At 42.7% G+C, this 17,261-nt stretch overlaps 1 protein-coding gene across 6 annotated transcripts in view; it reads left to right on the top strand.

Annotated features, from left to right (window-relative positions):
- Positions 1 to 17,261, top strand: part of dgki (diacylglycerol kinase, iota) — a 254,803-nt gene that overhangs the window by 172,279 nt on the left and 65,263 nt on the right. For all 6 annotated transcript variants that reach the window (XM_043708940.2, XM_087997517.1, XM_043708943.2 and 3 more), the window contains 3 exons: positions 350 to 549; positions 7,501 to 7,563; positions 10,317 to 10,417. In XM_043708940.2, coding sequence (XP_043564875.1) covers positions 350 to 549; positions 7,501 to 7,563; positions 10,317 to 10,417 — 364 coding nt within the window. The remainder of the gene's footprint in view (positions 1 to 349; positions 550 to 7,500; positions 7,564 to 10,316; positions 10,418 to 17,261) is intronic.

Consider the following 17,261-nt stretch of genomic DNA (forward strand, 5'->3'; position numbering starts at 1 on the left):
GAGATTGCTGAAGCAAGTTTCCCACCCCTGTTTTGCAAGAGGTCAATTTTTAATTGAATTGCAGCAGACTGTTAGATTTAAACCAGCAACAATATTCACATATTCTATTCCAGAAAGATTGTAGACAACTACACACAGATAGACATAGACACACACACACAGATGCTGACAGATAAAAGCACACACAGATGCACACATGCACATGCATACAAACACACACACACATTCATGGACATCGTTGATCATGTATCACTTTAAAGCATGTTTCTGGTTTGACTTTGTGGCCTCTGGCTGTAGAGCATTGGTCCCTACTTAAGGAAAATGATAATACTTGTTTTGTTTGTTTCAGGCTGCACTGCAAGTCGGGGGACATGGTGAGCGGCTCCACCAGTGCCGAGAGGTGATTCTCACCACTTACAAGACAATCCCCATGCAGGTGGATGGGGAACCATGCCGGCTAAGCCCATCCGTCATCCGGATCTCACTAAGGAACCAGGCCAATATGGTGCAAAAATGCAAGCGGAGAACCTCCATGCCACTACTGAATGAGTGAGAGCCTCCTACTTCAGTTCTTGGGATTATTTCTATCACTGGGGGTTGGTTAGCTCAGTTGGCTGAATGGCTGGTTTGTAATGAGAAATAATGCTACTGGCCTGAGGTTAATTCCCACACTAGCTGATGTTATCGTGAAGGACTCTCCTTCTTACCCTCTCCTATTGGCTGAGCTTTAGTGACCCTCATGTTAAACCACCCCAGTTGTTTCTCTAATATGAAATCAGTCCTATGGTTTTTTTATCTTGTTTCTGTCATAACTTTTAATTTTTATTGTTTATTCCTTGGAAAATGTTGTGACGTTTCAGTTGGCTAAGAGGGGGTGGTATTGGCATAGTTGTAATGTCACTGGGCCCATGTCTGGGAACTTTGGTTCAAAATCTAGCACCTGAACAGGTGGAGTTTAAATTCAATAAATAAACTTGCAACTGAAAGCTGGCCTTAATAATGGTGACCATGACAACTATCATCGATTGTTGTAAAAATCCATTTGATTCATTAATATCTTTTAGGGAAAGAAATCTGCTGTCCTTTCCTGGTCTCGTCCACAGGTCACTCCAGACTACAGAAGTATGGTTGACTCCTAAAATGCTCTCTGAAATGACCGAGCAAACCATTCAGTTCAAGCGCCAATAGGGGTGATTTTGATTAGATTTGATTTAATTTATTATGTCACATGTACTGAGATGCAGTGAAAGGTATCATTTTGCATGTTATACAGGCAAATTGTACTTTACATAAATATATCATGGTAATAGATCAGAATGCAGAATATAATGTTGACTTTGCTGGCAACATCCCAAGAAAGAATTCTTTAAAAAATTCTATGCGATGAATTGGAATTTTATGACTTACCTCCAATTTCAGAAGAACCAAATTCACTAAAATGGTGTGGAATGCATAAACTGGCTAACCTTATTGGCTGCTAATGAGTCTGATGAGGAAATCAATTGGAATTTTTAAAAAAATCAAGCTAAGAAAATGGGAGACAAAATGGTCAACAGAAGAGAGTATAAAAAGATAAGGCCAAAGTCACTAATCAATTATCTCAAAGAAAAGGAGGTTGTAAACAAAAATATCTCTATTGATTAATAGCATCTTTTGCTCACCAGAACAAGGTGCAAAGAACGCTGAATGGAATGGGTAAAAGGCTAATGGAGAAATAGATTGCTGAACTGGTACTTGTGGGAGGAAGCAAACAAACCTTTTCAGTTATGTGAAGAGTATCGAGTTGCCAATGCCTACTGGGTCATTAATGAAAGCTCAAGGACATGTAACAAAGGACGCGGTGTGTATGGAAGAATTAATACTTTGTTGTCTTCACTCTCAAGGATTATGTTAGATTAGGTTTTAATATGAAACTCTCTTAAATTAGATGACTAAATTGATTTTGAAAGAATTAAAAATTTGCTAAAAAGACTGAGCAGAAGGGCTGGATGTTGCCCACCGAGAGTCTGGGAGATGGGACACCTACTGTGCAAGCCTCTCACTCATGTTTGTCATGTTTCACCACACTTTGGGATGGTTTCTATAAATGGGATGGAACCTAATGAAAAAACAAGGCAGACAAGCCTTTTCTGCTATTCATTATGATAGTCGCTCATCATCCAACACAGTATTTCCACTTTCTCACCATATCCTTTGATCCCTTTAGCTCTAAAAATTGTATCTAACTCCTCCTTTTCTGTTTAACATCACAAATGGTGCTTGAGACAATTGTTTGATTTATTATTGTCACGTACTGAGATACAGTGAGAAGTGTTGTTTTGTGTGCTCAATAGGCAGATACAAAGGGTCGCAGAACAGAGTGCAGAATACAGTGTTATAGCTGCAGAGAAGGTGCAGAGAGAGAGAGAGTAGATTTAACATTTGAGATGTCTGTTCAAAAGGAGGGAAAGAAGGGCTTGCGTTAAGGGCTTAGATGGGGTAGAATTTTTCAGGGAAGTTTTTCTCAAGCAATATATAGGGAACATCTCAGAGACACCCGCATCAATCAACCAAATCGTCCAGTGGCTCAACATTTCAACTCCCCCTCCCACTCTGCCGAGGATATGGAGGTGCTGGGCCTCCTCCACCGCCGCTCCCTCACCACCAGACGCCTGGAGGAAGAACGCCTCATCTTCCGCCTCGGAACACTTCAACCCCAGGGCATCAATGTGGATTTCAACAGTTTCCTCATTTCCCCTTCCCCCACCTCATCCTAGTTTCTAACCTCCAGCAACTCGACTTGTCCGACCTGCCCAGCTCCTTTTCCACCTATCCACTCCACCCTCTCTTCCCTGACCTATCACCTTCATCTCCTTCCCCACTGACCTATTGTACTCTATGCTACTCTCTCCCCACCCCCACCCTCCTCTAGCTTATCTCTCCATGCTTCAGGCTCTCTGCCTTTATTCCTGATGAAGGGCTTTTGCCCGAAACGTCGATTTTGCCTGTCCTCGGATGCTGCCTGAATTGCTGTGCTCTTCCAGCACCACTAATCCAGAATCTGGTTTCCAGCATCTGCAGTCATTGTTTTTACCTCAACAGTTAATTGGAGTAGTTTTTTTGCAGGCAAAGAGACATCCAGCAAGTGGGAGGCCTTTAAAAGTGAGATACCTGGAGTTCAAGGCCTATATGTCCCTGTGGGGGTGAAACATAAGGTTGACAGGAATAGAGAACCCCGGATGACAAGAGATATTGAGGCTTTGACCAGAAAAAAGAAAGAGCTATGGCTCAGGTACAGGCAGCTGGGATCAAGGGAATCCCTGGAGGTATACAGGGATACAGGAATTTACTGAAGAAGGAAATCAGGAGGGCAAAAAGGGGGCAAGAGATAGCCTTGGCCAAGAAGTTTAGGGTGAATCCAAAGAGGTTCTTTAAGTATATTAAAGGAAAAAGAATAACGAGAGAATAGGACTCCTCAAGGGCCAAAACGGACATTTAAGTGTAGAATTGCAGGAGATGGGCGATATTCTCCATAAATATTTCTCCTCAATGTTTACTGTGGACAAAGACATGAAGACTTGGGGAAGTTAGTGGTGATATCTTGGGACAGCCCATAACACTGTAGAGGAGGTGTTGGATGTATTAGAATGTATGAAGGTGGATAAATCTCCTGGTCCTGACCAGACATATTCAAGATCGCTGCAAAAGGCTAGAGAAGAAATTGCAGCAGCCCTTGCTGATATTTTTGCATTGTCATTAGCAATGGGCAAGGTCCCGTAAGACTGGAGGGTAGCGAATGTTGTGCTGCAAAGGGCTGCAAAGAAAAGCCTGAGAACTATAGACCAGTAAGCCAAACCTCTTGGTAGGTATGTTACTTGAGAAGGTTCTGAGAGATAAGATATACATGCATCTGGAAAGACAGGGTTTAATTAGGAGTAGTCGGCATGGCTTTGTGCTGACTTTGTTAGAGTTATTTTAATGAAGTGACCAGGAAGGTTGACGAGGGCAGGGTGATAGTTTACATGGATTTTACTAAGGCCTTTGATAAGGTTCCACATGATAGGCTACTCTGGAAGGTTAGATCGCATGGATTCCAGGGGGAACTGGCAAGTTGGATATGCAAATGGCTTGATGGTAGGAAGCAGAGGATAATAGTGGAAGGATGCTTGTCAAACTAGAGGCCTTTAATTAGTGGAGTGCCTCAGGGGTCGGTGCTCGGACCACTGCTGCTTGTTATCCATATCAATGACTTGGATGAGAGTGTACAAGGCGTGATTAGTAAGTTTGCTAATGGCACTAAAATAGGTGGTATTGTGGACAGTGAGGAAGATTATCAGAAATTGCAGCAGACCTTGATCAGTTGGTGAAGTGGCCAAGAAAGGCTAAATGGGGTTTCATATAGATAAGTGTGAGGTCTTGCATTTTGGCAAGTCAAATCAAGGCAGGAGTTTCATGGTAGTGCCTTAAGGAGTGTAGTGAGACAGAGGGACCTTGGAGTTCAAGTGCAAGGCTCTCTGAAAGTGGAGTCTCAGGTATACAGGGTAGTGAAGCAGGTTTTTGGCACACTGGTCATCACCATCAGGGCATTGAGTATAGAAGTTGGGAAGTTATGTTGCAATTATGCAGGACATTGATGAGGCATCACTTGGGAGTATTGTATTCAGTTTTGGCTACCTTGCTATAGGAGGGATGTTATTAAACTGGAAAGAGTGCAGAAAATGTGCGGCACGGTGGCACAGTGGTTAGCACTGCTGCCTCACAGCGCCAGAGACCCGGGTTCAATTCCCGCCTCAGGCAACTGACTGTGTGGAGTTTGCACCGGTTTCCTCCGGGTGCTCCGGTTTCCTCCCACAGTCCAAAAATGTGCAGGTTAGGTGAATTGGCCATGCTAAATTGCCCGTAGTGTTAGGTGAAGGGGTAAATGTAGGGGAATGGGTCTGGGTGGGTTGCGCTTCGGCGGGTCGGTGTGGACTTGTTGGGCCGAAGGGCCTCTTTCCACACTGTAAGTAATGTAAAAAGAAATTTACGGGGATGTTGCCAGGACTCAAGGTCTGAGTTATCGGCAGAGGTTGGATGTGTTAGGACTTTGTTCTTTAGAGTGTAGGAGACTGAAGGGAGATCTCATAGAAGTGTATAAATTATGAGAGGCATGGATAGGGTGAATGCACTCAAGTCTTTTTTCCAGGATTGGGAAACCGAGGACTAGAAGGCATCAGTTTAAGGTTCGAGGAGAAAGAAAAAAGGGAATCTGAGGGGCAACTTTTTTACACAGAGAGGGCTACACACGTGGAATGAGCTACCAGCAGAAGAGGTTAAGGTGGGTGCATTAACGACATTTAAAACACATTTTGGACAAATACATGGATAGGAAAGGTTTAGAAGGATATGAGCCAAGTGCAGAGAAATGAGGTTAGTGTGGATGGATATTTTGGTTGGCATGGACCAGTTTGGGCCGAAGTAGGACTGTATGACTGTGCTGTGGGACTGTATGGCTCTAAGGCTTTGGGCATTAGGATAAGATCTGACAGAGACAGAACTGTACAGTTGGACTGGATACACGGGGACCAATGTCTTCACAATAAGGTTTGCAAGCTTTACAAGGACGTTTTAACCTAACCCACTTGGTGAATGATTCATAAGTTTGAGTACAATGGTGGTTTTCCATCCTGTCTGGTTTTACTCAGTTGAAGAAGTGAAAAGAGAACAAAACTGAAGTTCCACACAATTTTTCCGATGAGGTAGTCAAAATTTTAAACACATGTATTTCCTCCTCAATCTGACACAGGGAGTCACTTAGTTGCAAACTTCTGACTTAGGAATGCCCGTAATCACAAATCCAAGGGTATAATTTTAAATATATGATGTATGAACGTTTCCTGTACTCATGAACAGCTGCTTTGTGTTGTCCTGCATTTTGATCTGACTTGTGTACAAATCGACTTGCGGATGGACACTGGAACCTGGGGACTACCTGCACCTCTTCTTTCTTAATTTATTTGCGGGATGTGAAAAACACTTTTTTGGGCCATCCCTGATTGTCCTGGAGAGGCTGGCAGCAAGCTGCCTTCTAGAACCACTGCATTTCTTTAGGGGAAGAAGGATGAGAGTGGGGAGGGGTGGAAGGGTCACCATAATGCTGCTAGGAAGGGTGTTCCAGGAAATTTATATAACATCAGTGAAGGAATAATGATAGTGTTCCTAGTCAGGATAGTGAAAGGGCTTGGAGGGGATCTTGCTGATATTTGTCACCTTGTTTATACTCTAGAGCTCCCACCTCTGATGTCTGTCCTCTCAATGGGATCCAGGAATGTTGATGGTGTTGTGTTGGACATTATTTATAAGATATGATTCGGAGAGTATGGGAAAGCAAATCTTAGCAGGACTTATACACTTAATGGTAAGGTCCTAGGGAGTGTTGCTGAACAAAGAGACCTTGGAGTGCAGGTTCATAGTTCCTTGAAAGTGGAATCGCAGGTAGATAGGATAGAGAAGAAGGCATTTGGTATGCTTTCCTTTTATTGGTCAGAGTATTGAGTACAGGAGTTGGGAGGTCATGTTGCCGCTGTACAGGACATTGGTTAGGCCACTGTTGGAATATTCCGTGCAATTCTGGTCTCCTTTCTATCGGAAAGATGTTGTAAAACTTGAAAGGGTTCAGAAAAGATTTACAAGGATGTTGCCAGGGTTGGAGGTTTTGAACTATAGGGAGAGGCTGAACAGGCTAGGGCTGTTTTCCCTGGAGCGTCGGAAGCTGAGGGGTGACCTTATAGAGGTTTACAAAATTATGAGAGGCATGGATAGGGTAAATAGGCAAAGTCTTTTCCCTGGGGTTGGGGAGTCCAGAACTAGAGGACATAGGTTTAGGGTGAGAGGGGAAAGATATAAAAGAGACCTTAGGGGCAACTTTTTCACACAGAGGGTAGTACGTGTATGGAATGAGCTGCCAGAGGAAGTGGTGGAGGCTGGTACAATTGCAACATTTAAGAGACATCTGGATGGGTATATGAATAGGAAGGGTTTGGAGGGATATGGGCCGGGTGCTGGCAGGTGGGACTAGATTGGGTTGGGAGAACTGGTTGACATGGATGGGTTGGACCGAAGAGCCTGTTTCTATGCTGTACATCTCTATAACTCTATGACTTTATGACTATGTCAACCACATTGTGTTGGGTGTGACCATGTAGACCAGACCAGCAGACCCCTTTCCTAAAGGGCACCAGTGAACCTGATGAGATTTTATGACAACTTATCACAGTCACTATCATTAAAGTAGCCTTCAATTGCAGATTTATCAATTAATTGAATTTAAGTGCCACCACTTTCTTGGTGGGATGTGAACCTGTGCCTTTAGAATACTAGTGACATTGCCACAATATCACTGCCTCCTCCATCTGCTACACTGAGTACTGATGCATGCAGATGATTGACCTTGCTCTGCTTTCTTCACTGTCTAAAAGTAGTCTGTTCCTTTCCCTTGGTCCTCCTTGATCCATGGCTGGCGTGGTGTGCTATTCCCGACAGTATCCACAAGGTGCAGCATGCTGATCACAGACGGGTCTCTGCTCCTCCTGATAGCTTCACTCTGTGAGTAACAATTCTCTCTGTGCACTCACACCTTTACAGTCTTGGCCATGCTCCCTGCTATCTCTTTCTCTGTCAATGCATTGGAAAGTAAACCCACTGAAACCACAATATATCAAAGACCACAATGAGTAAGGGATTGAAGGAAAACAGAGAGCTGTATCTCTGATGTCTTATATACCGTAGGTACTTGATTAATATACTCGAGTCGTGGTTGATCTCATGTCAAAGTTCACCTCCTATTTTTGGCCAAAAATCTGGAATGTTCCATATGTCTCGTATAAACATCAACCCTAGTTCTTCACAGATAATAGATCAACATTTATGAGTCAGTGTGCCGGTCTTCTGTTCTGCTCCAGGTCTTCCAGTCTGCCAGCTGTCGTGCTCCGCTCTGGATTTTAAGAATTACCATAATTCATTGTGTTTATTTCTTTATTCATTTAGAGATCATTTGGGCTACTGCTAATGTTATGGTATGAATTTTGATGGGCATGAATTTCAGCCACTCAAAAGTTGTATTTATGTAATAGTCGACCCCATGAATTTAACCTTAAGAAATAGTCAAAAGAAATTTACTGTAACTCAAATATATATGCTAATATAGTTTGGATTGTACTGTTATTGTGTGTGTTTTGTGTATTAAACCCGTGATTATGTCAGTAGTCTCAATGTCCACATAAGACTCAATTTAAGACACTATTTTATGCCCAGTATCATGCTTTACCTCCTATTCCATTTTATTTTACTTCACCCATGACTGATGAAGGGCTTTTGCTCGAAATGTCGACTGTCATGCTCCTCGGATGCTGCCTAACCTGCTGTGCTTTTCCAGCACCACACTCTCGACTTCAATCTCCAGTATCTGCAGTCCTTACTTTCGCCTGGTATGAATCCTTATTAACAATGTTCTTTCCTGAAGAAGGGCTCATGCCCGAAACGTTGATTCTCCTGCTCCTTGGATGCTGCCTGACCTGCTGCGCTTTTCCAGCAACACATTTTCAGCTCAGTGACAATGTATAAAACCCAGTTATATAGAATCGTCGAGTCACACAGCATGGAAACAGACCCTTTAGTCCAACCAGTCCATAGTCCTAAACCAAACTAGTCCCACCTACCTGCACTTGGCCCATATCCCTCCAAACATTTCTTATTCATGTACTTATCTAAATGTCTTTTAAATGTTGTAACTGTACCCACATCCACCACTTCCTCTGAAAGTTCATTCCACACCTGAATCTGTATTTTTAAAATCTTTTCCAATCACCTTAAAAATATACCTCCAGTCTTGAAATCCCCCACCCTAGGGAAAGGACACCCTCCATTCACCTTATCTACATTCCTCATAGCTTTATAAACCTCTATAACGTCACCCCTCAAACTCCTATGTTCCAGTGGAAAAAGACTTAGCCTGTCTAGCCTCTAATGAGAACTCAAACTCTCCATTCCCAGCAACATCCTGGTAAGTCTCTTCTGAACTCTCTCCATGAGGTGGAGGTGCCAGTGTTGAACTGGGGTGGACCAGGTCAGAAGTTACACGACACCAGATTATAGTCCAACAAGTTTATTTGAAATCACAAGCTTTTGGAATGCTGATCCTTCGTCAGGTGAAGTATCTGAAGTCACCCGATGAAAGAGCAGCACTCTGAAAGCTTGTGATTTCAAATGAGCCTGTTGGACTATAACCTGGTGTTGTGTGACTTCTGAACCTCTCTCCAGCTTAGCAGGTCTGATAGCATCTGCGGAGAGAAAAAAAGGTAATATTTTGACTCTGGTGACTCTTCTTCAGACCATATAAGACAATGTTAGATTCCTTTCTCCTGTTCCATTCTTCATTGCAGCAATCATATTTGTTTTGGGGATTTGGCAAGTGGTTTTACAGTTAGACGCATACCCTGCTACTATCTCTCCCATTTATTTGAGCTGAGACTGAGCTCAGTCTTCCTGGGAAAACAGATTCCAGAGTGGGGCTTGGAAATCCCTGGGTTTTTTTTGCCAGTCAGCTTAAATATACATTCCCTGGTAGTGACTTTTCTGCTATATCATGACCATTCATGATTTTGAGCACCTCTTTCAAATTTTCTCCCCTCTTCTCTACCCAGAGGAGATTGACACCAGCTCTATCTCTCCACATCAGTCGAGATTCCTGCAACCAATCTGTTACATCTCTTTCATATCACCCCCAAACTTAAAAATGTAGTACCCCAAACCTCATATTCTTTCACAAGGTGCAGGTGTTTCTGACAAGGCCTGCATTTGTTGCCCATCCCTAGTTGCCCTTGAATTCTACAGCTTGTTTGGCCATTTAAAAGGGCAGTTAAGAGTCAACCAGAACACTCTAGGTCTGCAGCGACATGGAGACCAGACCAGGTAAAAATGGCAGATCTCCTTCCCTTAAAGATGGTGGCAAAGCAACTGTGAGTGGGGAGTGGGGCAGGAGCTGTTTGGAGTGTTGGTCGGGATGGTAAATGCATGTTAAATTGATATACATGTGAGGTACATTTAACTAAGTCATGTTAGGCATTTCCTACAAAAGGTATTGTGTGTGTAACTCAAGTTAATGCATCTATCTAAAACAGTGTCATTACAGCAGCAGCTCTGTCCAGTCAGCAATGTTGAGTGAATAATTCCAATCAAGAATCCTGTGGATCCATGACACTCAGATGGTCCACTCAGATCTCCATTCCCTCCTGCTCCTAATCACAAGCTCTGGTGACAGCTTTCATTTTTACTGGTTTCTTATCTATGGTGTTTTCCAGCCCTCACACTGTCCCTGGTCGGCTGAGGATCCGGGTGAACAGGATCAGTCTCCAAGACTACGAAAATCCACAATACAATAAGGAGCGGCTACAAGAGATTTGTAAGTAAAGATGGATTTTCTGGGAGTAATCTTCACTCACCATGCTGGCACTCGCAGGATTAGATGATCTCAACCTTTCCATTTGTTTTTATCATTCAGCAGAGAGTAAAAGCCTGGTGTGACATGAAACCAACCTTATACCTGAATAAAGCTCAGTCTAGGTATCTGTTACATCAGCACGAATTACAGAATTCAAGAAAGCTGTACAAAAGAGGAAGCTCAAGCACTGAGCATGTTCAAGTCAGAGTTAAATTTCTAGATCTCAGTGTCACCTGGAGATAGACATGCTGGAAAAACTCAACATGTCAGGCAGCATCTGTGGAGAAAGAAACAGTTAACGTTTCATGTCTGGTTATAACTCTTCTTCAGAATTGAAAGGTGTTGGAAAATGTCATTTTTAGAGGCAGAGGAGGAGCAAGAAGGCAGATGATGGAGAGGCCCAATGCCTCTGATCGTGAAAAGGGAAAAAGATGTAAAATGGGTGTGAAAGGGCGAGACTTGCTCCACTAAATAAGACATAAACAAGTCAAAACTTGATGGTGTAGGAGGGGAGAGGTGGGAACAAAGTAAGACAAATGGAAAACAGATATGTGGCCAGGCTCTGAAGTTGTAGAATCCAGCAGTGCGATGTAGAGGTTATATAAAGTGTTTACATGAAAAAGAGATGTTGCACTTCAAGCTTGTATTTTGCTTCATTGGAACTTTGTAGCAGCCCAGGACAGAAATTTAACTTGAGAACAAGGTAGTTTATTGAATGGCAAGTGTCTGAGGGGTTTAGGTCATTCCTGTAGACAGATTGGAGGTCTTCCACAAAGTGGTTATCCAATCTGCATTTGGTCTCACCAGTCTAATAGAGACAGTGTTTTAAGCAGTGAATTCAGCAGAGTTGATTGAAAGAAGTACAAGTATAATACTGCTTCTCTTGGCAAGTGTCGGAGGGGTTTAGGTCATTCCTGTAGACAGATTGGAGGTCTTCCACAAAGTGGCTATCCAATCTGCATTTGGTCTCACCAATCTAATAGAGACAGTATTTTAAGTAGTGAATTCAGCAGAGTTGATTGAAAGAAGTACAAGTATAATACTGCTTCTCTTGGCAAGTGTCTGAGGGGTTTAGGTCATTCCTGTAGACAGATTGGAGGTCTTCCACAAAGTGGTTATCCAATCTATTTTTGGTCTCACCAATCTAATAGAGACAGTATTTTAAGTAGTGAATTCAGCAGAGTTGATTGAAAGAAGTACAAGTATAATACTGCTTCTCTTGGCAAATGTCTGAGGGGTTTAGGTCATTCCTGTAGACAGATTGGAGGTCTTCCACAAAGTGGTTATCCAATCTATTTTTGGTCTCACCAATCTAATAGAGACAGTATTTTAAGCAGTGAATTCAGCAGAGTTGATTGAAAGAAGTACAAGTATAATACTGCTTCTCTTGGAAAGTGTCTCTGAGGACTTGGGTTATGATGAGAGAGGAGGTGAATAGCCAAGTATTACATCTGTGATTGTATGGGAAGGTGCTATGAGAAGTGAGGAAGTGTTAAGAGTGATGGAAGACTTGACTGGCTTCCTGCTGGAGGTGGCAGAAATTGCAGAGGATGATCCTTTGAATGTAGAGACTAGTGAGGTGAAAAGTAAGGATAAATTGAACCATGTTGCTGCTGAGGGAAGGAGGGGAAGTAGTTAGGGCAGAAGCGCAGGAGATAGGGCTGAAATGCATGAGGGCACTACCAATCACAGTGGAGAGGGGTTTCCTTAGTTGAGGACAAAAGAGATCATGTCAAAGGTGCTCAGTGGAAAGTGGCATCATCAAAATAGGTGTGACAGAGAAGGAGAAACTGTGAGAATGGAACTGAATCCTTGCAGAAAACAGTGTGAGGAGGTGTAGTCAAAGTAACTGTGATAATTAGTGTGCTTATAATAGATATTGGTAGATATCAGAGTTTGGCACAATGAGACTGATGAAGGGAGGGGAAGAGTCAAAGGTGACCATAAACATAGAACATTACAACGCAGTACAGGCCATTCAGCCCTCAATGTTGCATTGACATGTGGAACCAATCTGAAGTCCATCTATCCGACTCTATTTCATTTTCACCCATATGTTTATCCAATGACCATTGAAATGCCCTTAAAGTTGGCAAATCTACTACTGTTGCAGGCAGTGTGTTCCACGCCCCTACTTAAAGAAACTACCTCTAACATCTGTCCTATGACTATCACCCCTCAATTTAAAGCTATGTCCCCTCATGCTAGCCATCACCATCCAAGGGGAAAAGGCTCTCACTGTCCACCCTATCTAACCCTCTGATTATCTTATATGTCTCAATTAAATCACCTCTCAACCTCCTTCTCTCTAACAAAAACAGCCTCAAGTCCTTCAGCTTTTCCTCATAAGACCTCTTATATCAGGCAACAACCTAGTAAATCTCCTCTGAACCCTTTCCAAAAATTCCACATGCTTCCTATAATGTGGTGACCAGAACTGTACGCAATGCTCCAAGTGCAGCCGCACCAGAGTTTTGTACAGCTCTAACATGACCTCGTGGCTCCGAAACTCAATCTCTCTACCAATAAAAGCTAATACACCGTATGCCACCTTAACCTAGGGGGCAACTTTCAGGGATCTATGCACATGGACACGGAGATCTCTCTGCTCATCTACACTACCAAGAATCTTACCATGAGCTCTTTATTCCTATTGCTCCTTCCAAAGTGAATCACCTTACTTCTCTGGATGAACATGAGAGAAGGATGGAAATTGGAAATAAAACTGATGAATTTTTCCAATTTTGGATGAGAGCAGAAAGCAGCACCAAGAAAGAGTTGAGCGGGAGACCAAGTAGGGCGAGAACATTGAATGTTCTGCTGATCCCACAAAGAGCTAGGAATAGTGAGGACCCATGTAGATGTCCATAGCCACATCTTTGACCTGAAGAAAATGAAGTTAAAGGAGAAGCTGTTGAAAGTGACAAGGACCAGCAAGGTGAAGAAGGATGATGGTCAATGGCAACTATACATACCTCCTTTCAAGGAAGAAGCAGAGAGCCTTCAGACCATGCTGATGGGGAATGAATCTTTAAAGTGATTACATGTCCATGGTGAAGAGGATATGGGTAGGGCCAGAAAACTGAAAATTGTAGAATCAAGCCTAAAGCTTCAAAAGAGTCACAAATGTAAGCGGGGAGAAATTGAAAAAGGGAGGTGGTAAAGTCAAGATGGGAAGAAATATGTTCAGTGGGGCAGGAACAGGGTGAAATGATGGGTCTGTCAGGGCAGTCCTGTTCTAGATTTTGGAATGAGGTAGGAGCAGACTATGTGTGGTTAGGTGACCATGAGGTGGGAGGTTGTAGAAGGGAGATCTCCAATGAAGATGATGTCAGTAACAGTCCTTAAAACTACAACCTGATGTTGGTGGTGTCATGCTCCAGGGAGATCAGAGGAAGCGTGAGAGAGTGGCAATCAGCCTGTGCAATGTAGAAGTGAATTCAACTGAGCCAACCCGACTTCTCAAGTGATGGTTTCTGCTGTTTCATTATTTTGTGTCAGTAGTGCCCTTTTCCAATTAATCTGCCATGTTAATCATTTGAAAACAGCATTTAACAGTGACAATTGGATGCCAACTGTTGTTGGCAAATGTAATGCCTATATGACTGGAGCCTGGTGTGCAGTGCTTGGTCCCTTTATTGTTTGTGATCTTCATAATGATATAGATGAGAAAGTAGGCGGGGCTGATAAATTTGCAGATTAGCCAGGTGGTTGACAGTGAGGAGTTAGGTGATAGGTTACAGTAGGACATAACCGGATTGGTCAGATGTGCAGGTCAATAGCAGATGGAATTTAACCTAATAGAGAGTAACTGAAGCGAGGGTAGGGCCTCTTAAGGATCAAGGAGGTCATCTTTGTGTTGGACCCCAGGAGATGTGAGAGATACCAAATGAATATTTTGCATCAGTTTTACTGTGGAGAAAGAAATGGAGTCTAGAGAATGCAGAGAAATAAACGTTGATGTTTTAAAAGCAGTTCACATTAGAGAAGAGGACATTTGAGAGGTCTTAGAGAATATAAAGGTGGATAAATCTCTGGGACCTGATCTAATGTATCCCAGAATGTTGTGTGGAGGGAGGAAATTGCAAGACCTCTTGCAGAAATATTTGCACCACCCTTAACTACAGATGAGGTATCTGCTGACTGGAGGGTGGCTAATGTTGTACCTTTGTTTAAGAAAGGTTGTAAAGAGAAACCAGGGAACTATAGCCCTGTGAGTTTGACTTCAGTTATGGATAAATTGTTGGAGGTGATTATGAAAGATAGGATTTGTGTACGTTTAGAGAGGCAAAAATTGATCAGGAATAGTCAGTATTGTTTTGTGCAAGGAAAATTGTGTCTCTCAAACTTGATTGAGTTTTTTGAGGAAGTTACAAAAAAGATTGTTGATGGCAGAGCAGTTGATGTTGTTTATTTGGATTTTAGTAAAGCCTTTAGTCTACCCTGTGGAACCTTGTTAATTAGTAAACTTAGGTCACATGGGATTTAGGGTGCGCTTGCTAGTTGAATACATAATTGGTTTAACAGCAGGAGACAGAGAGTGGTGGTGGTGGAGGGTTACTTTTCGGACTGGAGGCCTGTCACCAGCAATGATCTACGGGGATCTGTTCTGGGTCCTCTTTTGTTTGTTATTTATATAAATGATTTGGATGAGAATGTAGAAGGCCTGATTAGAAAGTCTGGGGATGATATCCCAAAATTGGTGGCTTGGTAGACAGTGAAGAAGGTTTTCTTAGATTTCATAGGAATCTTGATCAACTGGGTCAATGGGCTGAAAATTGGTAGGTGGAGTTCAATCTGGATAAATGCAAGGTATTGCATTTTGGTATTACAAACAAAGTAGGGCTTATATAATTAATGGTTGGGGCCCTGGGTAGTGTTGTAGAACAGAGGGACATAGGGGTGCAGGTACATAATTCTTTAAAGTTTATGTCACATATAGACATTTGGCACACTTGCCTTCATTGCTCAGTCCTTTGAGTGTAGAAGTTGGGAAGTCATGTGAGGCCTCTCTAGGAATACTTTGTCCAGTTCTGGTTGCCCAGTTATAAGAAGAATATAATCAAGCTGGAGAGGATTTGGAAAAGATTTACTAGGATGTTGCTGGGTATGGAGGGAGTGAGTTATAAATGAATGCTGGATAGGCTGGGACATTTTCAGTGGAATGTAGGAGGTTGTGAGGCAACCTGATAGAAGTTCATAAAATAATGACAGGTACAGATAGAGTTAATAGCAGTTGTCTTTTCTTTAGGATGGGGGTGGGGGTGGGGGGGTCAAGATGAGGGACACATACTTAAGGTGAGAGGAGACCAATCTTAAAAAGCCACAAGGGGCATTTTTTTACACAGAGGTGGGTTGCATGTGGAATCAACTTCCTGAGAAAGTGGTGGATGCAGGTACAATGAAAATTTTTAAAAGACAGTTGGAGAGGTACATGAGTGCAAAAGGCTTAGAGGGATATAGGCCAGGAGCAAGCAGATGGGACTAGTTTAGTTTGGGATTATTTTCGGCATGGATTGGTTGGACCAATGGGTCAGTTTCCATGTTGTATGACTCTATGACTCTAAACGTAAGGTGATGCACTTTGGAAGAGCATAGAATGGTACAGCAGAGGAACAGACCCTTCAGCCCACTATGCCTGTGCAAACCACGATGCTATTTGAACCTAATCCCATCTGCTTGCACTGGTCCATATCCCTCAATTCCCTGTCTGTTTATGTGTCTGTCCAAATGATGCCTCTGTATCTGCTTCTTCCACCTCCCCTGGCAGCAAGTTCCAGGCATCTATCACCTTCTGTGTAAAAAAAAAACAAACTTGACTTGCACATCATCTTTAAACTTTCCACCTCTCATCTTACACCTATCCTGCCTAGTATTTGGAAAAAAAAACTCTTAACTATCCACCCTATCCGTGCCTGTCATAACTTTATATACTTCTATCAGGTTACGTCTTAGCTGCTGACACTGGCGAAAACAATCCAAGATTGTCTAATTTCTCATTATAACTAATACACTCCATTCAGGCCACATCCTGGTAAACCTCTTTTGCACCTTCTGTAAAGCCTCCACATCCATCCTTTGGTGTAGTGAACAGAACTGCACATAATACTCCAGGTGTGGCCTAGCTAAAGTTTTATACAGCTGCAACATGACTTGCCTACTCTTATACTCAATGCCTGAGTGATGAAGATAAAAAATCACACAACACCAGGTTATAGTCCAACAGGTTTAATTAGAAGTACTAGCTTTCGGAACGCTGCTCCTTCATCAGGTGATTGGACTATAACCTGCTGTTGTGTGATTTTTTAACTTTGTACACCCCAGTCCAACACTGGCATCTCCAAATCATGAGTGATGAAGGCGAGCATGCCATTTGCCTTCTTTACCACCTTACCTGTGCTGCTACTTTCAGGGAGCTATGGATTCCATCCCTCTGTATATCAATGTTCTTAAGGGTCCCACTGTTTACTGTATAGTTTCCTCATGCATCTGACCTCCCAAAATGCATCACCTCACATATTGTCCAGATTGAACTCCATCTGCCCTTTCTTTGCCCAACTTTCCAATTGACTTATATCCTGCTGTATCCTCCGATAACCTTCCTCACTGACCATAACTCCACCAATGTTTTTGTCATCTGCAAACTAATCAGACCATCTATATTTTCATCCAACTGCTTTATATATATTACAAACAAGGTAGGTTCCAGCACTGATCCTTGCAGAACACACTGGTCACTGCTTCAGTCAGAAAAATTCCCCTCCACAACTATCTTCCATGGCCAAGCCAGTTTTGCGTCCAACTT

The sequence above is a fragment of the Chiloscyllium plagiosum genome, unplaced genomic scaffold (genome assembly GCF_037043375.1).
Source record: "Chiloscyllium plagiosum isolate Xiang-an unplaced genomic scaffold, Cpla_swu_hap1 HiC_scaffold_19, whole genome shotgun sequence".
Lineage (NCBI taxonomy): Eukaryota > Metazoa > Chordata > Chondrichthyes > Orectolobiformes > Hemiscylliidae > Chiloscyllium > Chiloscyllium plagiosum.